Source organism: Xiphophorus couchianus, chromosome 4 (genome assembly GCF_001444195.1).
Source record: "Xiphophorus couchianus chromosome 4, X_couchianus-1.0, whole genome shotgun sequence".
NCBI classification, from domain to species: Eukaryota; Metazoa; Chordata; class Actinopteri; order Cyprinodontiformes; family Poeciliidae; genus Xiphophorus; species Xiphophorus couchianus.
In genome coordinates, this window is record NC_040231.1 from 26,384,032 (window position 1) to 26,411,180 (window position 27,149).

Genomic DNA, 27,149 nt, shown 5'->3' on the forward strand with positions numbered 1-27,149 from the left:
ATGTCCCTGGCTGTAGTTCAGTTTCATTAACAAATCTGGTGCTAAAAGTGTTATTTAGTGCTGTTCCTGTTTCTTTAGTTTCCTTTTGGTGAGCAGCCTCTTGGGTCTAGTCTTTTGTTGAATGTCCTTGCTAACACAACCAATTTATCCAAGCTGTGGGCTGGTACACTCTCAGTGGCTGGTTTATAGAAGTGGAATAAATAAAACCCAGAAACTAAATTGAGATGTTTTACAACATAACAGACTGCGTAACACTATGATCTGGCAGTGTAATCTCCTGTCACATACGTAATAAATGGCATTGTAAAAGCTCGTAATCACAAATGATACCTTAGAAACTTGAAGAGGACATGTGAGTTTGTTTTACTACAAACTCTTGAGTGCACACACACACTCATACAGAGAGCGATGTCAGTGACAGTCTTCCAGTTTTCAGGATGACCTCATGTTATAGAAAGCTGACCAAACTTGATCCTTAACACCGGTGTAACAATGGCTGGCATTGTGGAGCCAGATAGTTACACTTCACTGCAAGCGTCCAATAAGGCTTCATTGACGATGCTCAGATGACAAAAAGAATGCAGAATCTTCCTCCTCCTTTTTCCATCAGTGTCTTTCAAACCGACTGTTTACAAGTTTGTAAGCAACCTTGCACCTAGAGTTACTTGTTTATAACACTGAAAAGATGCCAAAGAAGAAAAAGATGAGATGCATGTAATGACAGTGTGATATCTCATTGTTCAGCGTGTTTGTTCTTACTGGTCTTCTTTTTGTAAGGTAGTACATGGAGCCTGAATATCTAAAACATTGAATTAGTCAGGCAGGCTTCCTTGGTAGCAAGCTTACAGGTGGCTGTTTATTTTAGCAACAGACATGCTGAGAGCTGGACGATATGATGTATATTGTAGCTAAGCAGTGTATTTTTTTTCCCCTCTCACCTCTCTAAAAAAATTTCAAAGCAGCCCACTTTGAATTTATTCTCATTGTAAAAAAAAAAAAAGAAAAAAACCTTGGTTTGGTTGACATGCAAAGTCATGAACCATGGAAACTGGACTAACCAGTCTTTCAGATATGTGTACAAATGCTGTGATTTAACACCTACTGAGTGTTGTGTGTGTTTATGGGTAAGATTATGAGTAAGGGTACAATTAGGTTTAGAAGAAGGCCTCTTCAATACATTTGTTACTCGGTGATGTTAGTCAACCCAACTAAAACTCCTCGTTGATTCGGTCAACAAAGCATTGTTGACTCAAGTTACTTCCTTTCACACTTTAACATAAGATTGTAAAACATAGTTAATATAATTGAATTTTATAATTGGTAAATATCAGCTATTGTTTCCGTAATTTGCTCATGGTAAAGGTCGTGCTGAGCCTCTAATCCAAGTTCTGATAATTGTCCCCAGCCTTGTGTTTAACAATGATAGCATCTGACCCAAGTTTAACTTTAACAATACCTCAAAGCAGGAACTCTTCTCTTGTGTGATCGTGATCTGCAGATCCAATATTTACCTCATGTGAAATACAGCATTGCTTTTTTCTGGTATGTCGAGATTGTATCTGCCCTGATCTGCTGCGTCTTGAGAAAAGGGGGGTGGGGGGAATCTGCCATGGCTGATTTCAGATCAGATAACTCTACTGTGGTGCCTTAATGCTAACCATTCATGTCATGTAAATGGATCTGTTTCTGGTTCAGTTGTGTGAGGAGAAAGGAGTCGGGGGAGAGGCCTCAGTAGGTTTCCTCTAGCTGTGCTCCATCTGCTTTTTCTTCCTTCAGGACCCAAACCTCCCACTTATCTACACCAAACCTTATAACATTTGGTGGGTAGACACGGCCATCAGGTGACATGATGTCATACCTCAGAATATTTTTCTCAATCTGCTCTTCATACTTGCCATTTTTACACGATTATGGCACAGCATGGAGCACTGTAAATTAGATGCTTTTTTTTTTGCTTCATGGCTGAAAGACTGTAAGGTGCTTGGATCCTTTTGCTAAAAATCATGCCCAAATCAACATCCCTCTGGCTTCCTTGACTATTTGTATGGGATGTTTGTGCTGCTGTTCATTAAGGCCAGATTTGTGTAGTTTGGCTTCATCTGTCCTGAGAACCTTGTTCTACAAGTTCTGTGGTTCGTTCAGATGCAGATTTGCAAGCTCAGGGCGTCTTGTCGTAGTCTGGGCTAAGCTGTGGTTAATGTGTCAACACAACACTGGTTTCGGATACCGTTTTAATGGTTACCGAGGTCAAAGGTTGGTTACTTTAATAAAGTATGAAAAAACTTATGAAATTTTTCAGAGAATCTAAATGTTAATGAAGTTAATGTCAGACATTTGCAACTTGAAACTTAAAAACAAATAAGACTATTTCCAGTACACTTAGTCAGCTTGTTTTAGTTTTTCTTAGTTTTTTAAAATTTAATATTACAATTACTGACTAAGTACATTTTTATATAAAGTATCTTTTGCTCATTAAAACATCTTTTTTGCACCTATTTTTGAAATTGAGTTCTATGCTGATCTTTAATTTGCCCAAACATCAACAAGTAAAACAAAACTGCACAGACAGTACACAGCGGCATTAGATTTTCACATCTTTACATATAGCGTGATAATTTTCTGAACAACTGTTCTGATTGCACTGCAGCGATTGGTTGAGGTTCTGTTTGAAGGTAAATAGTCAGTCAGTGTGGTCCTATGCGGTGCAGCTCTGACACAACCCTAAGTCCCCCCTCCCTTTCCGTTAAGCAGGGAGCTGACCATCTGTTCAGGACAACAGGCTGTAACTTGCCGCCTGAAACACTCGCACTCCTATGTGCAGACATAGACTGAAAGCTTAATCAGGAAGACAGAGAGCTCTCCCACTAGATCCTTCACTTTAGCATGTCTGTATCAAAAACTGCGCTATTTAAAACAAAGAAAAGTTTCTTTCTTTGCTTTGGTATTTCTGCATTGATAATAACACATTGTCTTGTGCAGCATTTCAGTGTCATGCGGGTTGTAGCAGAGTTGCTGAGGCAACACATGGCAGGTTGGATAGGGGCCGACAGGAAACTATCTGGACTAGGTGCAGCATTGTTGTCATTTCCCTGTTGGAGCCTTTCATGGTCGTCTGTGTGCACGAGCTATTTTTATCCCCTCCTTCATCTCGATTTCACGTTTTCTGCTGTGGTTGGTCTTTAGTAAAGTATATAATTGGTTTTCTTCAGGTGTTCTTAAAGACATGTGAGCTAAACTCCTGGTTTACTTACGCCAGTAATTATTAGACTTTATAATGGTGATAAGGCATTCAATAAAACAAGCGATTTCCAACATGATGTTTGGTAGTGGAGGCAAACATTTGGTTGCAACTCCAACTTGACTCCACCCTCAACAGACTCCAATATGCTGGCAAAAGTATAGCACAGGAAGCAGAAATATGCTTTTTAGATTATGAACAGTAATCACATGACTCCACAAGAAAAAAAACAAACAAAAATTATAGTTATAAAAAAACATTAAAATGCCGGTTGTAAGTTTAAAAAGTGATAAATAATTCAAAAGCCATGACATTATTAAAATTTCTTTCAAAAAAAGAAAGAATAAAAGATAGTTGACCCAGGCAGACAAAATAAAGCACCAGCTAAGGTGTTGACCATCAGATCTGGGCTCCTTTCCCATCACTGAAATCAAAACAAGGACAACCAGTGGCTCTCAGCTAATTGGAAAAGATGAAAGATGCGTTCAAAAGATGGTGTGTGACAGGCTGGTGTTTGCATTAAATTCCTGGGATCCCTGCCCTGCGTACAGAAGCGCCCTTCAGTTTATTTATAACTTGCTCCGAAAGCCAGCTCTTAAAGTACAGACAAGGGTAAATACAGCTCATTTATGAAAACATAGTCACTGGGGGCGGATAACATATCACATGAAAATGTATGCATGTGTTACTGTGGATGGTGTATAATTGCACAGGTCTTTCCCAGGCAGATTCCAGCACATCCTGTAATGCACTGAACATTTAAATCTAATGATGCATAGGAAAGTAATATCTGAATTATAATAAACATTTTTTTGTGAAACAGTTTTTTTTAATCTGCTGAATTATAGCTTAAAGTGTTAGAGATCATTGTAAAGTAATACAGTGCTTCATTCACAGAAGGTCGGAGCCTTTCCAATCAACCCCAAAGAACGTTAATCCTCAGTTATACTCGAATACACTGCTTCTCATTGTTATCCAATGTGATGCATGAATTTGCCATTTGCAACAAATGTTTCTGCTATTTTACAGATGCTGCAAAGAATAAAATAACTATTTATTATTTCATTCCGTTATTGTTGGTGACATTTGTGTGACTGATCTTTCTCCAGTGTGATGATTAAAATTGAATCAGAATGGCAGAGAAATCTCCTCAGCAGCTGGGATGTTTTAATTTAACCCCGCCTCTTCCCGTCTCTGTCTGTTGACCCCCTGCTCTCCGCATGATGCCCCGTCACTGTGCGTTAAAGCGGGAACTTGTGAATGGCGTGATTGTGCGTGGTGCAAAGAGGATGGCAGCTGCTGCTGTCGGAGTCTGCAAGGAGCTTATGTGAGCATTCGCAGTGGGTATGAGTGTTAATGGTTATCCCACTGAGCCTGATGACTTATCCTTTATCCAGTGTGAGTGTGCATGTCAGTCTCCAGCAAAATAATATGACCCCTTAGCAGATTACATAACAGCACACGAGGGCCACGTGTCATAATATGGTGCATTTCGTAATCTGGTGGGGTGGAGTGGGCTGCATAGAAATCCCAGACTGTAAATCAGTTTAGAGAAGTTCATTCATTGTACAGATGTTGAGATTGTTCTGTGTTTTCTCTAGTGGCTGGTTAATTTTTGGCCCGACTCGGAGGCCGGTCCCGAGTCAGAGGCCGGACCCGAGCAAGGGGCCGGTCCCGATTCAGAGGCCGGTACCGACTCAGATGCCCAAGTATCTAAATCCTTTATCGGTCCATTTGAACTTTACTTTATCTTTTAGCTGTGCTGAGCATTCCCCTGATACCATCATTGCTACAGATTTACTTTCGTTACTCGCATACCCAGAGATATTCCCATATTCTTTAACCCTTTCTAGTAGAGCTGGTACTGACCGGAGTGGTTCTGTTAGGAGTACTAATAGATCGTCGGCAAACAGTGATATTTTATGTTCCACCCCTCCCTCGTCTCTTATTCCCTGGATTTGTTTATTCTGTCTTATTGCTTCTGCCATCGATTCAATATTAACCGCGAATAGTAGAGGGCTTAGACAGTCCCCCTGTCTAACTCCTTTCTTGAGATCAAAAAATTCTGAACAGTACCCATTAATTCGAATTCGGGATTTTGGATTTTTATAGATTACTTTCACCCATTCAACAAATTGCTGTGAAAATCCAAATCTCAATAATGTCTGGTATAGAAAACTCCATTTTACCCTGTCAAAAGCCTTTTGGGCATCTAAACTAATTAAAAGGGAGGATAATGATTTAAATTTTGTATATGACATTACATTTAATATTCTTCTAATATTGTTTGCTCCCTGCCTCCCCAGAATAAATCCCATTTTGTCTGGTTTAATCAATTTAGCTATATATTTTTGCATTCTTTTTGCCATTATACTTGTTAGTATTTTTAAATCGTTGCATAATAAGCTCACGGGTCTGTAGCCTTCACACATAGTTGGGTCTTTACCTTCTTTATAGATTACCGATATAATGGCTTCAGACCGTGATTTAGGGGTCCCCCTCTGTTAGTGCGTAGTTGAATACCTTACATATTGCTGGCGTTAGTTCTTGGCTAAATGTTTTGTAGAATTCCCCTGGCAGTCCATCTGTCCCCGGAGGTTTGTTGTTTTTGAGGTTTTTAATAATATTCATAATTTTCTGTGAAGTTATAGGTCGGGTCATTTCCAGCGACTCTTCTTCTGACAAAGTTGGGAGATTAATCTTCTTGAAAAAAGAGGATGTTACATCTTCCTGAGTGTTTTTGTCCGTATTATCATATAGTTTTTTATAGTATTCTGCGAATGCTTCAGCTATTTCTTTGGGTTGTGTTTTAGTCTGCATTGTTGAGGGGTGTTTTATTTTGGGGACATGTCTATTTATTTGGGCTTTCCTAACTTGAAATGCCAAAGGGCGACTCGCCCTATTGCCCGACTCAGAGGTCAGTCCTGACTCGGAGGCCGGTCCCAACTCGGCCCCAACTCAGAGGCCGGTCCCGAGTCAGAGGCAGGCCCCGACTCAGGGGCTGGTCCCGACTCAGAGGCCGGTCCCGAGTCAGGGGCCGGTCCCGAGTCAGGGGCCGGTCCCGAGTCAGGGGCCGGTCCCGAGTCAGAGGCCGGTCCCGAGTCAGAGGCCGGTCCCGACTCAGAGGCCGGTCCCGAGCCAGGGGCCGGTCCCGACTCAGAGGCCGGACCGGACTCAGAGGCCGGTCCCGAGTCAGGGGCCGGTCCCGAGTCAGGGGCCGGTCCCGAGTCAGAGGCCGGTCCCGAGTCAGAGGCCGGTCCCGACTCAGAGGCCGGTCCCGAGCCAGGGGCCGGTCCCGACTCAGGGGCCGGACCGGACTCAGAGGCAGGTCCCGAGCCAGGGGCCGGTCCCGAGCCAGGGGCCGGTCCCGAGCCAGGGGCCGGTCCCGAGTCAGGGGCCGGTCCCGAGCCAGGGGCCGGTCCCGACTCAGAGGCCGGACCGGACTCAGAGGCCGGTCCCGAGTCAGGGGCAGGTCCCGAGTCAGGGGCCGGACCCGAGTCAGGGGCCGGACCGGACTCAGGGGCCGGACCCGAGTCAGGGGCCGGACCGGACTCAGAGGCCGGCCCCAAGTCAGAGGCCGGCCCCGACTCAGAGGCCGAACAGGACTCAGGGGCCGGTCCTGACTCAGGGGCCGGTCCCGACTCAGAGGCCAGCCCCAAGTCAGAGGCCGGTCCCGAGCCAGGGGCTGGACCGGACTCAGAGGCCGGCCCCGACTCAGAGGCCGGTACCGAGTCAGAGGCAGGGCGAGGCTCAACATTTGGTCCATTGTTAAAAACATCTTGACTTTCTTCTAAATCTTCTCCACAGCAGATTGCCTGTTCAAACCACTTCCATGCCTTTCTAATATAATTTTTCTTAAAATGAATTTTTCTTGGACGTGCCAGGGTTCTTCGGAAGCATTCAGTGAGTTTATAAATGACCAGCGGGTTTTCACTTTTTATCATTTTAAACAATAACTCTTGAACTACATCATCATTTCCGCTCAGAAGTTGAAATATGTCCTGGCTGAGTTTTGTCTCCATCTCCTCAAAAAATATAAAATCTATGTCTTTTACTGCTTCCCAAAGTTTTGGACCAAGCTTCTTGTGGACGGGGTCGGTGTCCTTCATTTTATAAGCGCCATAGCTGGATCTGTAACTTGATATATAAATCAGTCTCCAAAAAATTCTTTCCACCATATTTTTCCTTTGAGCTTCAGTTCCCCGTTTAAATCCCATTTCATTTGCGTCCTTTAAAAACTGTTCTGGATCCATTTCTGCCTGAGTGTAAGACTCACTCAGGCAATTTTCATCACAATATAAATCTTCATTGGGAAACAATGTCCTCCTGATCTTCATTTTTGTAGTCGTAAACATTTTCTTTTTAGGAACCGGATCCTCCAAGTGGCGTTTGAATTTTCTCACTATAAATGCATGTCCTTCTGGGTAGTCGAGTAGGGCAATTAAATTAAGACCTGAAGCATAGTGGAACGCGTCCCTCGCAATGCTTTGGAAAATTCGTTCGCTCAGTTCCTCTGCTACATCTGAAAGTATGTCCACGTTTATTTCCCCTGTTTTCCTTAGCAGTAAGGCCAAAAGTTTTTGTGCTGTTCCGAAAAGATTTCCCTGACGAGATGCATGGTGGGGCCGTCTGCCACTTTCTCTATTATTTTCCAAAGGAGTTCTCCAAGAAATTTCTTCTTCCTATAGTCTGGGGTGGTTTGCCCAGGATGAACTCTGTTAGAACACGTCTTTCTGACTTTGCTCCAAAAGGAGACCTTGGGTCTCACATAAACGTCGCTTTCGTTGCTCATCTTTATTCCGTCAGCTAAAGTGTCCAAATGAATTTTATGTGAGACTCAACTGATCAGTTGGTGATGTCATGGACTATGACATCACAGAGGCATCCTTAGAAGGGCCTGGTGGCACTGACATCATTTGAAATCAGGCTGATGACATCATTGTCAGCAGCATGGCAACTGTTGCTGGGGTACTAATAGCTCACAGTGAGCATGCGCTATGAAAATAAATTATCTGTGGGCACTAAATACATTATTCCCACAAGTCTGAACTGGAAGTGACCTGCGCAGCTTCGCCAGAACAGGTTGGGCCAGGGAACCATTGGTCCCTCCACTTTACCCCCCTACACATTTTTATTAGTGTGAATGCTGTAGGCATTCATTCACACTATTGAGTTCCACTTTCCTGGTTGCTCCATAAATTTCGCCACGCTTCTTCTCCTGCATACTTTGTGCTATTTTCACCATTCAACTTTTATACTACTCAGCTTGCTCTCCTAATGCCAGCTATATCTCTTGGTAGTCATAACCTTCATACTTTTTATAATATTCAGGTTTTTATGAATTTTTCACCTCATGGGGGAAACCGCTCCATCCTGTGGCAGAATTGAGAATTACAATATAAAATGTCTGTCGTGTTTCACAGTGGATGTTTTAGGTCCTGCCTATTAATGGCAATCAATCATCCAGTTTCAGGGCTGATGGAGGACACAAGGCAGTGGCCATTTTGAAGTTGGGCAGTTTAACAGCTTTTGTGCTGTTTAATACCTGGGAATAATTTGAGCCTTTGACGTTGGTTTCTTCATGCTGCATGTGGCATGCTTTTTGTAGTTACTGTGCTAAACGATGCCTCCAAACAAATGTTGATATCTCAGGAACCATAAAAGTTTTGGATTTCATTCACCTACCGTTTTTATCAGAGGGAATAGGGGAACGTTTCTGTCTTTGTCAAATTTTAGGTTTTACATGAGTTTGTTTTTACATTGCATAGAATATATTACTGTAAGTCAACATGCCAGTGGAAGCCTAAATGCAACCATTAGCGTTTTAGCTACTTTTAGCCTTTTATATAATTTTACCTTATAAACTGCGGTGACCCTACTGTTTAGGTTAGGAACCGCTGTTCTCCAGCAATTTCTAATACTGTTTAGGTAGAATTTTTCCATTATTCAAAAGCTTTTACTCCTCTTTGTCAGTTTTTCTGTTATAATAATCCTATTTATGCACTTTGCAGGATTATAATTTGTTCTGGTGCGTCTGGTGCCTATTTCTTGCATTTCTGCAAGTCTTCAGCAGTTGACTTCAAACGTTTTGGCATCTTCAACAAAAGCATTAAGCATTCACTCTTGCATTTTCGCAGAATATGCACACATTCTAGTTTTTATTTTTCAAAACCAAAAAAGTTTACTAGATAAGGTACATGTAGCTTTAGTTGGCTCTAAGGTTATTTCAAACAAGAATGGGAGGCTGTGGCAATGGTAATCTAGTGTCATACACCACAAATATGGTCAATACTTAGGCCTGTCGCGATAAACGATAAATCGATTAATCGTATGATAAATTAAAACTATCGACGTCATTTCAATTATCGGCATTATGGTCTCTTCCGGCCTTTTTTCTTTCTGTTGATGACACCGAATGAAAAAAGGCTCAACTCCGGTGCTCTCCACTGACCCTCCCTTCCTCATATCCTTAGTGTAATGCCCAGCGCACACTACACGATCTTAGAGTTGTCGGCCGATTGTCGGCCCATTTTTAAAACCTGACAGACCACACATTAGCCGACAGAAATCCTAGGTATTACGGTTTGATCGGGTTCGTTCCTGCTGTGTGGTGTCCAACAATGGGCACAAAATAATGGCTACAAGTCCAGTGAACTAATTTTAAAACCAGGCATTAATCAATATTTTACTACAGTCTACCTGCAATGCATGTGGCTAGTGTCAGCGTAAAGTCCTAACTGAATGAAAATCATTATAACCTATTTACTTCACGTTAACGAAGAACAGCTGAAAAGTTACCGGGTTTATCAACTGCGGTTGCAATTTCGCTCCAATTCCTCCTCTTGTCATTTCTATATTCTTTGCATGTTGAATAAACATTAATGTTGTTTCCACATCGGCTGGACTTCGGGTTGCGCCGTGTCAGCTGTTTGGGATTCCCCTCCTTAATTTCCCCTCAGAAAAGACTGAGGAGAATCCGAGCTTTCTGATTGGCTGCCTGTCACATTCAACAGGCTGTGTTAAGCTGCCAGTCGGGGAAAACCCCTAATTTTGATCGGAGCGGCAACGACGATCTACCATAACACACCACACAATCATAGAAAGACCAACGATCGAAGATTGTCTTAAGGGGAAAAATAGGGGCAAAAAATCATGTAGTGTGAACTATTGCATCAGGTAGTCGATGTGCCCATCTTCTCTATTTAAATCTAATTATTACTGAAGGGCAACATAATATACAGACTTCATAATCTGCACTCTTTTGGTTGAATGCAGTATTTATTTCCACTTTGGCTTTATGTTGTTTAGTTTTTATCAAGTACATTTTTTGTTAATGGAGACTGAGAATCCATTTTGTTTTTGGTTGTTTTGTTTATTTTGTTTATCAGCTCCAGTGTTAAATATTCTTTTGAAAATAAAGTGTATCTATCTTTGGCAGGTTATCACATGCATTATTACGTCATTTCCATTAAATCAGTGTAAAAAGGTCTTCAGACAATATTATCGTTTATCGCAATAATTTTTTGAGTCAATTAATCGCTCAGCAAAATTTGCTATCGTGACAATAATACTGCATATTAGATGGTCCTAAATTATGCTAATGCTATGTTAACATTGGAGGAGTGGTCTCCCAGTTCTCACCACTTTGTACTGGGAAGAACTCTGCTGGGAGTCATTGGAAGGGTTTCAAATGAGACATGTGGACTAACCATCTGTTTTATACCTAAAAATACAAACCATATTGAAGTTTGTAAAAATGTTGCCAGATAAATTAAATGCAAGTAAAATCACAGAGCTGACTAAAAATGCCTAAAAATCTTCTGAAGACGTCTAAAACCTTTCAGGCCAGGATGAGTCCAGTTATTGAGAATGAATTGTTTTTTTTCCACTGTTTGATTAAAAATATTAATTAAAAAAATCAACAGTGACAATATAATTTTTCTCCTACTCATAATCTTTTTTCTCATCCATGTTTCTGAGTCTTGAACACCAGCTGACGGCTCCTTTAGAATATACAGTCCTCCTTCCTTCACCTCTGACCCCTGAGTTTGACTATTACATAAATGCTGAAAGTTCACCCTGCCCTCCGCACTTGACTTGCATAAATCCTTGCAGGTGACCTCTCTCTCTTGCGAGGCTCTCATCTGCTGTGGAGTTTGTGGTCATCTTGTGCTTCCCACATGTCCAGATGTGGTGCAATAAAACTTTGTGTGAAAAGTGCAGACATCTGGAAATAAGCAGAAAACATGAGGGATGTTACCCTGGAGCAAATCGCTCATGGAAAGATTATTCCAGTTGGCCATATGCAGCAGAGTACATTTTCCTGTAGTTTGTCTGTAGATTAGTTGATTTCACAATGAGGTTTTTTTTCCCCCCACAGATTTTCATCTCAGCTGTTGTCCATGTCACTGGAAATGAGCATTAATGTTTAAGCATTGATGAGAACCTGGTTGGAAAAATGTGCATGCAATTAAATCAATACTTAAGTCTTCTTTGGTCGAAGAAATACCTTGAAAAGTAAAAACACCAGTTGCGTCTGAAGAAACCCCTGATCATGTTGCTGCTATTACTTGGCTTCACTATTACTGTTCTTTTTCTTTTTCTTGATACATAGTGTTGTTTTTACTCTAAAGTTAACTTTTTGAATATTTTACCAAGGGTACAAGGATGGTTTCATCAGATCCTTGCTCATTCTTCCTCATATCCAAGGTTTTGAAAGAGTTTTGCCAGGCCTGGATGTTTTCCTTGGAATAAGGAAGACTTCTGTCTTGCAACCCGACTCCTTAGTAGAGAAATGTGGATAATACAGAAGATTGTTGTCACATGTGGAACAAAACCAGTTCTTGGCAGAAATTTCTGCTGCTGATTTTTCTGTTGTTGTCAGTCATTGCAGCTTCCCTGACAAGTTTCTCTTGGAATTACATCCAGTTTTGTTACGTGGCTGTTGTACCGTATTTTATGAAATTGCAGTTTGGTTTTATGATTTAGTGTGTTTTTGTTTTGAAAACTGGACATTACACTCCTAACACTTAGCTTTCGTCAACAACTCAGGCGGAAGTGAGAGCTCTGGGCAACGCAAGTAATAACCCTGCCGGAACACGGTGCATTAAATAATAAAATATAATTTAATGAAGCTTTGAGGCAGATACATTTCCTCGAAGAATTTTAATAATCGAGGTACTCGAATCACTCGAGGAATCGTTTCAGCCCTATCATGTATGTTAGGGCTGATATTTTGAGCAAGAGCTGCATTAGCAACCTTCAGAACTCCTTCTGAGGCTTTTTTTTAAAAGAAAGTAGAGTGCCTTATTTTAATGGTTCAGCACATCTGTGTGACTAGAACAGAAATCCTGACAGATTCGGTGGGACCGAACTGCACACACAGGCTGATGTTTATGTCTCCCAGATCAAACTAATTGGATTGATCCCCTTTGGGGTGGAGTGGGCTGCGTAGAAATCCCAGACTGTAAATCAGTTTAGAGAAGTTCATTCGTTGTACAGATGTTGAGATTGTTGTGTTTTCTCTAAAAAATTATTTTTTCTATTTATTGTCTATCAATAAATAAAAAAAATCTGATTAATCACACTCTAGCACTGTGATTAAACACTAAAAGCTTAACTTTGTAAGTTTAAAATTTAAACAAACGCACGTTTTCAAGAAAACATTTACAAAAATGTTTTATTGTCTCAAACCACACATCTCAGTTTTCTAGGTTTTCATAGTCAGGAAGATTTAAAACAGGTCATTTTGTTTTTGAATTACATTCAGAAAGGGTAACTGTAAACTACTGTAGTTGTGCTTTGGTGGAAAAACATTAAGTAAGCAATAATTAAGCTACACAGTAGGTTGGCTTTATTCAAACATCCATCACAGTGTCTTCTGTTAGTGTTTTTTGGTAATAGTGGCTTTTATTTCACAGTAATCTGATAGGAGGGGGCAGACAGAAGGGGGGCCAAGGAACTGAGAACAGGATTCGAACTCTGGATGACCGCTTAAAGGTCCATAGCCTCTGTACACGGGGTGCCCCTTGTAACTGCATTGTCTTTTTTAAAGCAAAATTTGCCACTGAGCACACCACCTTGACTCTTCGCGTTTGCGACTCTGCATTGATGAACGCAGTACAAGACCGTGTTACACACTGCTTTGAACTAAGTAACCCTCTGCAGAGGAGAGACTTTCAGGTCAAAATAGGTAATGCGAATAATCTACACCAGGTAATACTATGCATTAAACAAATTGAGATTAGTTGCAGGCGTAAATGCGTTAACATTGACAGCCCTAGTTTTCTTACAAGAACTTTCATACTGATTGCTACTGGTCCTTACCTTGTTATTCTTCTTTCTTCCAGTGGTGATGTCTTGAGATAGTGGTCTCACCAGCCCAGCGAAGGACGTGCCAGTACCAGGCCTGCTGCCTCTAATGGGAGCTCCTGCTGCGCCATGAGTGTTCGGGATGGCGTTGGTGGCAAGGGCACCCTGGGCCGACGGCAGCGCTTTGAGAACTCAGAGCTCACCGTGCGCATCTATCCAGGTGCCCTCGCAGAGGGTACCATCTACTGTCCAATCAGTGCCCGCAAGACCACCACAGCTGCTGAGGCCATCGAACGTGTCATCGAGCGGTTGCAACTGGACCGCACCAAGTGTTATGTGTTAGCCGAGGTGAAGGAGTTTGGTGGGGAAGAATGGATTCTGAACCCCACCGACTGTCCCGTGCAGAGGATGATGCTCTGGCCTCGCGTGGCTCTGGAACACCGTTCGCTGTTTGGCGGCGATGATTATCGCTTTCTGCTGAGGCAGAAAAATCTGGATGGCTCTATTCACTACGGAGGCAGCCTCCATATGTGGCTGCAGGTAACGGAGGAGCGAAGGCGCATGGTGGAACGCGGGCTGCTGCCGCAACCCGATTCTCAGGGCGATCACGCCGATCTGTGCTGCCTGCCGGAGCTCAACGAGCGCTCGCTGCTGGACAACCTGCGCTCACGCTTCCGGCAGGAAAAGATCTACACCTACGTAGGAAGTATCCTCATCGTCATTAACCCTTTCAAGTTCCTGCCAATCTACAACCCCAAGTATGTGAAGATGTATGACAATCATACGCTGGGAGATTTGGAGCCGCACATTTACGCCGTGGCGGATGTGGCCTACCACACAATGCTGAGGAGACAGAAGAACCAGTGCATCGTCATATCTGGGGAGAGCGGCTCTGGGAAGACGCAAAGCACAAACTTTCTCATTCATCATCTGACTGCCCTCAGTCAGAAGGGCTTTGCCAGTGGAGTGGAGCAAATCATATTGGGAGCCGGACCAGTATTAGAGGTGAGGAATACGCTTTTATTCATTGGTTTTGTTCAGAACAAATCATTTGACAGGACTTGGAAAAACAGCACTTGACTTGAGGGCCTAAGGACCTGTTGCATTTGGGGTGGTGGAGTTATTCTTTTTCAGAAATACTTTAGTAGAGCGTTCAAAAGACTGCTTTTATTTAACTTCTTCAAGTAAGTTTTGGTGACTAAAGATTTTTTGCTGCAGACGTCACTTTTTGATCTCTTTTTAAAACCAGCTCTGCACACTCTTCCACACACGAACTTTTTTTGTTCAGTTCTTAGAACTTTAAGTGCCCCTTCACAGTGATTGAAGATCCTGCAAAAATGTAAGATGTAAAGTAGCCACAATGTGGATTTGTTTAGCAAGGTTTTGCATAAATGTTGTGAAACATGGTGGTTTATAATCGTGGTTGTAACTTCTCAAGTGGCTTAGTGGAACAAAAGTGGTGCTAGATCACAGTGTATCTGCAGGGTGAGGCCTGTGTGCACCATTGTGGCTTGGTTCTTAGTCTCCTGTAAAACATGTGGTCTTGTGGTGTGCTCTTGCATGCAACTGCATCCTGAAGAAGTTTCAGAGTGTTGTGCTGGTGTGTGACCTAATGCACAGTGCGGTCATGGGATTAAGGGGAAGGTTTGTCTTGGGAATGTGCTGCTTCGAGATAGACTGGCAGAGGTAGTTTTTCCGAATCTGCTGCATTTGAGTCCCATCCTTAGAGGTGTGGCGGAACTGGGGATATGGAAATGCAAAAAAGGCTTCACATTTTAAGAGTAGTGGATGGTTTTGAACTTTTGATTTCAGAGTTGATTTGGACCTGATTAAACCTGAAATCTGGGATTATCTGATGTTGGAAACATTAGCTGGCCTTTATTAAAATATTTTTATGCGGTTAAAAACTTGATAGGAATTTAGCACTTGTGAGTTTGACTCCTCCTAAAATTACTGTCTAGTTCCCCTTGTTTGTTGCCAGAACTTTGGAAAATGGATGCTAGCTATTCTGGAACCTCTGCAGTCATAGTTTACACAGTGTGTCTTATTGCAGCTGCTTCCACACATAGCATTAGTCACACATTGCTGCTTTTCTTGCCTCTGTCTCTTGTTTATCTTAACTGGCACAAAGAAATTTAGTACAGTTTCTGTCCAGCTGTGTGGGGATTATTTGGAGAACAGAGGAGCCTTATCTGCATGCAGGCTGTGAATTATCAATGGTGTAGTTCTAGATTCTTGTTTTTTTTCTGCACCATGGAAATAGAGTCTCAAGGTGGATGTTGTAGAGGCCCAGCCAGAGGTCTGTGAAGGAAACTGATTGTTTTCTCATCACTCAAGACATTCCACTCATATCCTTTTTTTTCCCTTCAGGGACCTGCAACTATAGTGCAGTCCATTTCATGATCTTTGATGGGTTCACAACTACACATTGTTTCTTTGCCCAGCCGAATTCCTGAGAGTTGCACAACATTGATCAATGGCATGTATAATGCTGCCTGTATGAAAAGGCAAATATGGGTTGTGTTAAGATTCTTTCTATATGTCGCAATGGGTTGCAATGCTGGCTGTCACAGCTCCTGATTGCTACACGTTTACTTTTGGTCCACTTATTAAGAATGAGGCGATATTGTTACTTTGAGTTCAAGCAGCTAAGAAGAAATTTACTCTTGACTGTTTCATTTTATTCATGGCAATTCACAAGTTCACTGATCTGGGAAAGCATTCTTCATCTTCTGTTAAATGCTACAGTGGCTTTTTTTTCTGGTTAAAAAACCCCCCAAAACAAACAACCTCTCTGTACTGGGTCCTTCTCCAAGATAATGATCCCATTAATGTATTCTCTCTTAAAAAAAAACTAAGTTGAAGTAAGTGTTGCATCAATGTCAAGTTGAAACTATGATCTCAGAAGCCAAGGTCAAAGGTAACCTAAAAGACAACAGTTCAGGCAGCAGGTAGCTCCATGAGTCCACACTTTATTGCTTTCAGTTGGTAAATACAGTCCTGAGGAATGCCATTGATCTGTGTGACTCTCTGGTTAATGTGTAAGCACATTGTCTTAATCCTCAATGCCTCAACACGAGTGAGTAGCTGTGAGTGCAGAGGAGCTGCCCGTAATTGTTTGCACAGTGAGATTGCATATCTGCCCTGATGGTGATTGATGCCAAGACTGGAGCTGCTGTGCTACTGCAGGGAGAGATGGACGACATCAGAGCAGGAACAGTTTACGTCAGTGGGATCGTTTGTCCATTTGCCTCTCTGAGGCTTTTTTCTTTTGTTTTAGGTACGTACCGTGAGAGTGAGGAAGATTTATTAAGCAGTGTTTTCATTTATATTACAAAATTTTTTATTTTAGAGTGCGTTCCTAATGTAAATTTAAAAAATGTTACCTCTAATCTCTGTATGTAAAGAGTAGAGATGATAGGAACATATTTTGTGATATTGATATCTGATATTTTTATTGCTGTTATGGCTGGTAAATATTTACCGATGTGATATAATTTTATTTTTTTACCTCAATGCTGACATTGCTTCTCTGCAACAGTTAAATCGTAATCCTGTGAAGCATAACTATTACTGTCACATGACCAAACAAATGCCACATGGCCAGCTCCTTCCCGTCCCTCTCCTGAAAGGCATACACAAATGGCAAGGTGATGGAAAGAAACATGGATTGTTAATATCGCCCCAGTTTCAACAATGCAAAACATTTTTAATTTGTAAAAGCCTCTTCCATCTTGTGTTGTACATTATAATATTTAAGGGAATTCATGTTGAAATAAATAATTAAGGAAGAAAAATGTATATATAATTGTAAGAGATGCCAAACTTGTACCTCTACTTTACTTCACTACATTTTTTGGTTTAGCTTTGTCCTCCAGAATTATTGGAGAACATGCTTAAATCTGGGATTGAGGCTGGGTCAGATTACCTCAAAATGACTCATTATCTGCACGTAAACAGTGCCACAGCAAAGCAAAGCCAACATTTGCACTGTAAAAAAAAGCAAACTAAACATTGAGACCTAAGTTTAGGTCAAGACATATTTGTTTAGGTTAAAAAAGACATATTTTTTTAAACCCACGTTAGAAAATGTCACTCATAAATAGGGGTTTATTTTGGAAACAAGCCAACAGTTGGAGCTCTTTGTCGAGGTCCTGACTCTTGCTCCAGAGTTTCAATTATTGCAGCTGAGAACGAGATGAAAACATACTTTGTAAGGACACGTTGTGTTGATTAGATGAACTCGGAAAGTTTCGGCATTCCTTAAACACAGTGATTATTCCAAATGTAGGCACTTAGAAGTCTGACAGGCTTTAATTTCAGCAAAGTTCCAGAGTCGTAAAGTGATTTTTGCTATTCCTGCCTCGAGTTGAACAGCTTTGGACTTGAGCTGACCCTGTGGACTCAAGACAAATAGAAGCATACATGAAATGTGACAAATACTTCACACAGTTTTGCTGTAGTGCTTATCTGCTGCCAGTCATTCCTCACAGTGTTTAGCTTTTTGTGGCAGAGTCGTCTGAAATGACGTTAAGCCTCTAGTATCGGTGAATGCCTGCATATACAGTAAAGTGTACTACTCTGTATAGTTTGGGTCGGTTTTATCTTCTATTGTCTCTGTTGTGGGACTGTTTATGCATGCAGAATGTCTTCATTCATTCTCAGAAATGGACCTCATGAAAAAAAGCTTTGTGTGCTTCTCTTCTCAGTCTACATATGTTTGAACTCTGGCAAGTGGGAAGTTATGTTTTTAATGCATCTGCCTGGTATTGACTTTCCTAAGTTTATCCTGACCTGCTGTTCCACACCAGCCGCGCTTTGAATTCTGGTATCGGCTTGCTGAGTTGTGGGTTTTCAGGTGGCTGCCTCACATTTGGGAATGATTGAAGGTGTGGCTGAACAATAAATCTTCTTGGTACAAAGTGCACGTTCTGGATTAACTGCATTAGTGTGAGGCCATCCTGGATCCCTAATATTTAAATAGCGGACTGCAGAACCCTCTGCAGTTCTTTGGTCTTCAGTGCCAGAATCTTCAGATATTGTCTTTAGTAAATGTTCAGTACTTGTATGGCAATTTATCAAGTCCAGAGAACCCCAAAGCGCTTCACACTACATTTATCGACCCATTGACACACATTCATATTATTCACACACTGATGCAGGTGAGCTACTACATTGTAGCCACAGCTGACCTGCACCGGCACAGCCTCTGACCACCAGCAAGTAAGATGGATTAAGTGTCTCACCCAAGGTCACAACAACAACTGAGACGGATTGGAGGCTCAAACCTGCAAGACGAATTCCCAATAGGTTTGTGGCAAGTCAGTCAGCTTGATGTCTCGATTTCAACTGGTCCAACTCCAGTCTTTTCTTTTTCAGCCATTGTTATGTTTGTTTTAAGCTTTGTCTTGTCACCATTGTAATATTGACCCATTTTTGGCCAATTTTTAGGATTTGGCTGTAGAATACTTTGGTATACACGGGAATTCGTTGTCACCTCAGTGTCTGGTGCACCAGTCCTCTGGCTGAATAACAAACCCAAATCACCAGCCCTCCATTCCCATACTTGACTGTTGGTTTGAGGTGTTTGTTTCCAACTGTGACATTTCTAGTATGGTGCTCTATGCAAACAACATTATTTCTGAAGTCTTGCGGTTCATTTAGGTGCATCTTTGCAAGTATAAATTGTCCTTTTTGCTTAAATAAGACACTTTCTCCTGGAAGCCCTTTCAGGTTCGGATATTATTTCTAAGACTTGGGAGGTGATTGTAGTATTAGTACTGACTGTGTGCATGTTAGGGAATCCTCTCTGGGTGAACTCAAGTACTAAGCTGTTTTGACAGACCCCCTTGGCCCAGTGAGTTCTGGAGCTCTTGTTGGGTTCCTTTGTGTTCCCAGCCAAAACAAATATCCCTGGTGTGAGTCATCCCAGGTCAGCAGTTTCATTGCTCAGCATCTACTTCAGTGCTCCTTCAGTATAGGCCTGCACTAAGACAGAGATGCACTCATAATGCAGGCGGTCCAGAGGCCCCACTATTACCGGGAGGAGTAGTGTTTTAATATGGGTTTTCCCCTAACTGGGTGAGGTCAAATAAAATTTACCTCAGGCTGAGATGGAGGAAAGGGCATCACAAGAGAGATGGGGAAGAGCCGAGATTATATTTCTTATTTGTCAGAGCTCTGTGTTTTATTGAAGTTAGATTATTGGTCTTCTTATGTTAGTTGGGCTTTTTCTAAAACAAAGAAGTTATATAAGAAACTTTAACCAAGTTTTTCTGCTATCTGGACTGCATTTGAAACTGCCTTGCAAAAAAACAGAGCCCAAAAAGGTTTCTGGAACAGTTGGGATTAGAGAAACTCAAAAATATTTACTGTGAAATATTTTCATATTTCACAGCAAAATATGGCATGTCATGTATCGGCTTGTTCTGATTTCTATTTAAAAAGCAAATGGCATGATAATGGATTTATCCTCAGTCATAATTTGAGAAATATGAATACACACACTTTTGGAAATTATGTTGCATGGCAACAGCAAAATGTTAGTGGTCAAGATGGAAATTTAATACCTTTTTTCCCCTACCACATTCATGAGCATTTTACCAAACCTCTGCTAAATTTCCAGCTATCGACTGGGAAATCTGATTCCATCATAACTACTAATATACATTGTTCAGTAACTATGTCAAGTACAGAACAATTGAACACAAAAAGTGAGAGAACATGAGAATAATGTTGTCTTCCTGCACCGTCTTTTTCTAGATGAAGCACTTTGATTCACAAAAACACCCTGATTTATTATGGTATCACTGTTGACCTGCACTTGCATTAGTAGAGAACTGCAGTATCACCATGTTAAAGTTGACAAGTATGAGCAAGTTGTCGTTCAATCAATGGAGGCCACAGAAAGCCAGCCATAGGAAGTGGGTGTTGACACCTGTTGATTACATATTTTTAAGTAAAATTATAGTGCTATGAGTTGCTCAAGCGGTTTGTTGTTGGTTTTCTGTTGTACTTGAGAAATAATGTTTTATTTTATGAGAAATTCTTGTAATGTTGCAACAACCTAAAATGTTTAAGTTCCTTGGTATGAAATGCTCCCAAAACCATCAAAGAAACTACTACTGAGTCACCTTATCGTGATAATCAGAGGGCTTTATCTGTTTTTATCATCTTAGCAGTAGTTCCTATTGCTGATTATACTGGCTCCATTACTCAGAGATGAAGTCATGACTCAAACTACTTAGTCTGCAGATAGACATCCAATAGAGGGCTTACTGATAGAAGTGGAAATCTCCACTGTTTCAACAGTTCAAGGGAAATTTTCACCAGGTGAGTCCAAACTCTTCTTTCATTCTTACTGCCTACTGCAGTTTCCCAGCACTCTCTTGTATGGTACTTTTACAGCAGTGGATCTGCTAAATGTGGTTTTTAATACATTTCAGTATGCTTTAATCTAAACTTTTGACTCACCTCCATTCCTGATTGGAACATAAATACAGTGAAAAACTCTGTACATACTGTACATACTCTTAAAAAATGCTCTGTTGATTAGAGTTCCCATTAGTATTGTATTGGAGTTATAGTCTGGTATTTATTTGCAGATTACTGTTGTTTTTCACTTGTTTCACAGAGAGGACCTTTTGAAGAATCAGAATCAGGTTCTAATAAATTACCTGGGCTGCTAAAGACTTAAGCTGCCTATCTCATTTAAATGATTGTATCCTCCTGCTGTTGTCTACAAACCTGGAATTTGTCATGACTCACACTCATTAAGACAAATCCCAGGAAATGACTGGACATGACTCATCTTCCACATCAAAAGAGACTCTTGAAGGAAACAGAAACAGAGCAGTAAAAACCTAAAGGTCTCGGTCATGCCTCGAGTAATGCTGGTATGCCTCAACAACATTTACAATAAATGTTCTTCTTTCTTTTGTGCTATAAACACAAACACTAATGATCTGCAGTAAAACAGAACCATGACAAATAAGGCATAATATAGCACCACTTCTGGTGTTTATTGTATCTTATGCATGGGACGGTGAACCTGTCATACGGCCTATGGCACTTTTTTGAGAGATGGTCCAGGATAACACTGTAAAGTACAACACTTGAATCTGGATGTCAGATGTGTTGATCCCTTGACATACTTGTTCTAGGTGGGCCACTGTTATGTTCATATGTAAAGGTGTGGCAGTATTCGACCACATGGTTGAAAAAACAACAAAATGGATCTCTGTCAAACACCAGTTTACAAGGCCTATTCTGGCTCTTCTGACCTCCCACTCACCGTTTTGGCTATTGGATCCATAAGCAGCTGCTTGCAACATTATTGATCCATGCATGATGCCACTTTGGTGCCCTTTGTTCTAGTTGCTTCATCTCCTTTGTAAGTCAAATCACTTGCAACCCAACACAGGTCTGCATATAGATCAAATTATGTTTAAATTTGGCATTTCCTTCTGGGTAGAGATGCACCAATCAACCAGAGATCTGGAGGTCCAAACATTAAATATTAGAAATGTTTTCTGTTGATAACATAAGAAGTAAAGATGTACCAACCAGGAGTTTCCAGATAATACCCACTTCCTATTTTTGTTGAGGTTTGATCTGGGCAATTTTATTTTTTCTTCAAAAATTTATGAATTTGAAACCGGAGGTTTACATACAGTACAGACCAAAAGTTTGGACACACCTTTTAATTCAATGAGTTTCCTTTATTTTCATGACTATTGACATTGTAGATTCACACTGAAGGCATCAAAACTATGAATAACACATGTGGAAATATGCACTGAACAAAAAAGTGTAAAACAACTGAAAATACCCCTTATATTCTAGTTTCTTCAAAGTAGCAACCTTTTGCTGTGATTACTGCTTTGCACACACTCTGCATTTTCTTGATGAGCTTCAAGATGTAGTCACCTGAAATGGTTTTCACTTCATAGGTCAACCTGCCCTGTCAGGTTAATAAGTGGGATTTCTTGCCTTATAAATAGTCATGAAAATAAAGAAAACCCATTGAATTAGACAGGTGTGACCAAACTTTTGGTCTGTACTGTACGCCTATTAAAAGACTCACACACTCCTTTTTTAATCAGTGTCTGAAGTTAAATCAGACCAAAATGTTCTTTTCTTAGGCCAATTATAATTACCAAAATTCTTCCTATTTGCTAAAGTAAACAATGAGAGATTTAATAGTTTTGGGTTTAAGAAATAAAGGAATTCCAACATTTTCCCACTTTATGCATTAAGCCACATGTCGCTAATCGTGGATGTTTATTTTTTATTTGACTCAAAAATAATACGTGAATAATGCTATGCACCCTGTGTTCAGGGTGCATAGCATTATTGTAACCCAAAATACATATCATTTAGAATACCTTGCCTCCAAACAATGAAAATGTCTTGTTCTCGTTCTTATTTCACCACATCTTCATTTAAGAAAGCAGGCAGCAAATTTATTAATGTGTACATTTTGCAAATGTAGATTCACTTCGGAACCTTTGTTCTTTCCTTCATTTTATAGAAGTATTAATTTCTATTTTTGCCATGGCTGTTTAATCAGACACTATTCACAATAATTCAATGACTTTTAACAAGCATGGTCTGCAGAGTTACAGTGTTTCGCATTTCGTTTAGTTGAAAAATGAAGAATTCAAGCAGCTGCAGCTGTAGCTTTTCACTTTGTGTTTATCTCTGCTCCCCAGTGCCAGCCTCTTTTTTTTCTGAAACTGTATGCAAAAAAAACAACAAAAAAAAAGGGGCAAGAGCACATAGTCTTCCAGCTTTGTCATCCCATCTGTTGTATAAGGCACAACTATGCTCAGTGGCTACATGAGGTCAAAGGTTACTGAGGGGTTTGCTGCTGCAATCAGTAATGCTCTTATGGTGACTGAGTTTAGTTTGTGTTTTGCCCAGATTTTGCAAAAGTTGATCCATCATCTAGATGGCTGGCCTACCATGTGCAGAGAAAGTACAAGTTGTTTAGAGCAAAAGCGTTTACACAAAGAGCTGGAAAACAGTGGCTTACTTTAGTGATAAATGACGACTTAACTACGATTAACTCTTTCAGCTGCTCTCAAAAGCAAGTCCTTATTTTCTATGCAGCAAAAAACTTTCTTTAAAAGATTTCCAACTATGGAAATAATTTGTATCTTCTGCCTGTTCTCACTATCTTTTTGGGAGAGAAACACAAGCTTATTCATCTCTTTTAGCTCTGCTGGCGTTTTCCAGTCAAGTTGCTCATCGGCAGCTGTCCGACAATGTGCCTGTTTGTTTCCATTCACAGGCTCTTGATTTATGCTGCGGTTTGCAGGTGCTTCGTCAACATCGCCCCCTTCAATGTCCCAGTCAGCACCTGCTGTCAGCTGTCCTGACGCCCCATTTGCACCTGCAGCAGCGCCTTTCGCTGAAACGAGACGCACAGAAAAGCCGTTATTTTAAACGACATAGAAATGGTGATGCCAGATGCAATCATAGTGGACCCGCTGTGATGTCTGGAGTCCTTAATCAGAAGATTTTTGCTGCTCTTAATGCCGCTAGTTGTGATTTACTCTTTTTGTGGAAATTTTTTATGAAATCATTGTTTTGAGTTATAATTCACATTGGTTATAAGGTGGAACTATTGATAATCTATTTCCTTTACGAAAGCTCATGACCATGTTTCTCTTGAGTAATCATTTTAAGGACTTTAAAGCTGAAGAAAAATGGTTTGAGTAATATATACACAGTATTTCAAATACTGTTCTCAGCTTCTGGGTTTGAAGATTGAGAATAATACCCTTATTTAATCTTGAATTATATGTAAAAAAAAAAAAAAAAAGTTAGATAAAATTTAATATGCCTTACAATTGTATACCTAGTCTATACGGAGCCCTCTAGGGGACATGGGAAAACTTTTTTCTTTTGCGTTCCCTCACAAAAACATTTGTGTTCCCTTGCAAAACATTTGCGTTCCCTCGCATTACTGTACTGGTCAGTTATGCAGCATAATTGAATACTGTAAGTCTTTCTTACGGTAGCCGCCGTACTTTCTGCTTTAATATAAGGTTATGTGAGGTTTTTCCATGAATGTTATCAATCAATCAATCAAATTTTATTTGTATAGCACATTTCAGCAGCAAGGCATTTCAAAGTGCTTTACATCATTACAAACACAGAAACACAATGCACATGTCAGGTCTTCATTGGTGTTGTCTTCTCTTTCAGGATTGTCTGGTTTGTGACTTTTCAAAACAGAATTACAAGGACCCACCTTTTTGTTTTTACTTTTTTTTTTCAAAAACTGTTTTATATCAACACATACACATGTCCATCCTTGACACAACTCACAGTTTACATCTTATTTACTCAGATTATGCCTGTCGCGATAAACAGTAAATCAATTAATCGTACGATAAATTAAAACTATCGACGTCATTTTAATTATCGGCATTATCGTCTCTTCCGACCTTTTTCTCTTGAGTCAAGTTATTGAGAATGAATTGTTTTTTTTCCACTGTTTGATTAAAAATATTAATTTAAAAAAATCAACAGTGATATAATTTTTCTCCTACTCATAATCTTTTTTCTCATCAATGTTTCTGAGTCTTGAACACCAGCTGACGGCTCCTTTAGAATATACAGTCCTCCTTCCTTCACCCCTGACCCCTGAGTTTGACTATTACATAAATGCTGAAAGTTCACCCTGCCCTCCACACTTGACTTGCATAAATCCTTGCAGGTGACCTCTCTCTCTTGCGAGGCTCTCATCTGCTGTGGAGTTTGTGGTCATCTTGTGCTTCCCACATGTCCAGATGTGGTGCAATAAAACTTTGTGTGAAAAGTGCAGACATCTGGAAATAAGCAGAAAACATGAGGGATGTTACCCTGGAGCAAATCGCTCATGGAAAGATTATTCCAGTTGGCCATATGCAGCAGAGTACATTTTCCTGTAGTTTGTCTGTAGATTAGTTGATTTCACAATGAGGTTTTTTTTCCCCCCACAGATTTTCATCTCAGCTGTTGTCCATGTCACTGGAAATGAGCATTAATGTTTAAGCATTGATGAGAACCTGGTTGGAAAAATGTGCATGCAATTAAATCAATACTTAAGTCTTCTTTGGTCAAAGAAATACTTTGAAAAGTAAAAACACCAGCTGCGTCTGAAGAAACCCCTGATCATGTTGCTGCTATCACTTGGTTTCACTATTACTGTTCTTTTTCTTTTTCTTGATACATAGTGTTGTTTTTACTCTAAAGTTAACTTTTTGAATATTTTACCAAGGGTACAAGGATGGTTTCATCAGATCCTTGCTCATTCTTCCTCATATCCAAGGTTTTGAAAGAGTTTTGCCAGGCCTGGATGTTTTCCTTGGAATAAGGAAGACTTCTGTCTTGCAACCCGACTCCTTAGTAGAGAAATGTGGATAATACAGAAGATTGTTGTCACATGTGGAACAAAACCAGTTCTTGGCAGAAATTTCTGCTGCTGATTTTTCTGTTGTTGTCAGTCATTGCAGCTTCCCTGACAAGTTTCTCTTGGAATTACATCCAGTTTTGTTACGTGGCTGTTGTACCGTATTTTATGAAATTGCAGTTTGGTTTTATGATTTAGTGTGTTTTTGTTTTAGAGATTATACCACATGCTGTTCCCCTTTATGATAAACAGACTCTAAATTTTGACCCTTTGAACGATTAACTTGAACAAATCTTTGCTGTCTTTCACTGCATGTATTATGCTATAAAAGGACTTCAAATTTTTAGTGCGTGCACTCTATTCTCTGGTTGACTTTCAATTCTGACAATACTCCAGCTTTTGGTTTATGTATTAATCTTCAGTCAATTTAATAGATGAACTCTCACCTTGCCCAGACATTTATAGCTTTTGTGTTCATGTTAGCGACGGGATTTGTCCCCTTCGTTCGTCACACACAGAAACTCATCTACCAGCTATGTACCGTCACGATGTGCTCCGCCACCCATTTGTAGAGACTGGGATTATATGAAATAAATTTTCCGGTTCGTCCGTAAAGCTACACTTACGTTAATCATCTAATGCGCAGCCGGCCGCAGTGTTCAGTCTATCCTCTCACCTGTATAAATACACCTGCTGCGCTTTTCCCTGCCGTTTGCTCTGAACCGGCACCAGGCAGCAGCTCTGGAAGGGAAAAAGTTTCCGTACTCCAGGCATTGCGCCAGTCATTTCAAGGATGCTTATTGGTCCCCCAAAAAACGACAAAGACCCAGACATTATCATCAATCAATAAAATCCTCCCAGGCCGAACCTGAAAACTGCAGATACATTTTCCTCGAAGAATTTTAATAATCGAGGTACTCGAATCACTCGAGGAATCGTTTCAGCCCTATCATGTATGTTAACCTTTTGAGCAAGAGCTGCATTAACAACCTTCATAACTTCTTCTGAGGCTTTTTTTAAAAAAGAAAGTAGAGTGTCTTATTTTAATGGTTCAGCACATCTGTGTGTCTAGAACAGAAATCCTGACAGATTCGGTGGGACCGAACTGCACACACAGGCTGATGTTTACGTCTCCCAGATCAAACTAATTGGATTGACCCCCTTTCTGCCCTGACCAGGTGGATTAGTTTTAGTGTT

General features: G+C 40.6%; 1 protein-coding gene across 4 annotated transcripts in view; it reads left to right on the top strand.

Annotated features, from left to right (window-relative positions):
* The window catches only part of myo9aa (myosin IXAa), a 115,246-nt gene that overhangs the window by 17,361 nt on the left and 70,736 nt on the right, over nucleotides 1-27,149 (top strand). For all 4 annotated transcript variants that reach the window (XM_028014193.1, XM_028014190.1, XM_028014192.1 and 1 more), the window contains exon 2: nucleotides 13,588-14,554. In XM_028014193.1, coding sequence (XP_027869994.1) covers nucleotides 13,679-14,554 — 876 coding nt within the window. In that variant the 5' untranslated portion in view covers nucleotides 13,588-13,678. The remainder of the gene's footprint in view (nucleotides 1-13,587; nucleotides 14,555-27,149) is intronic.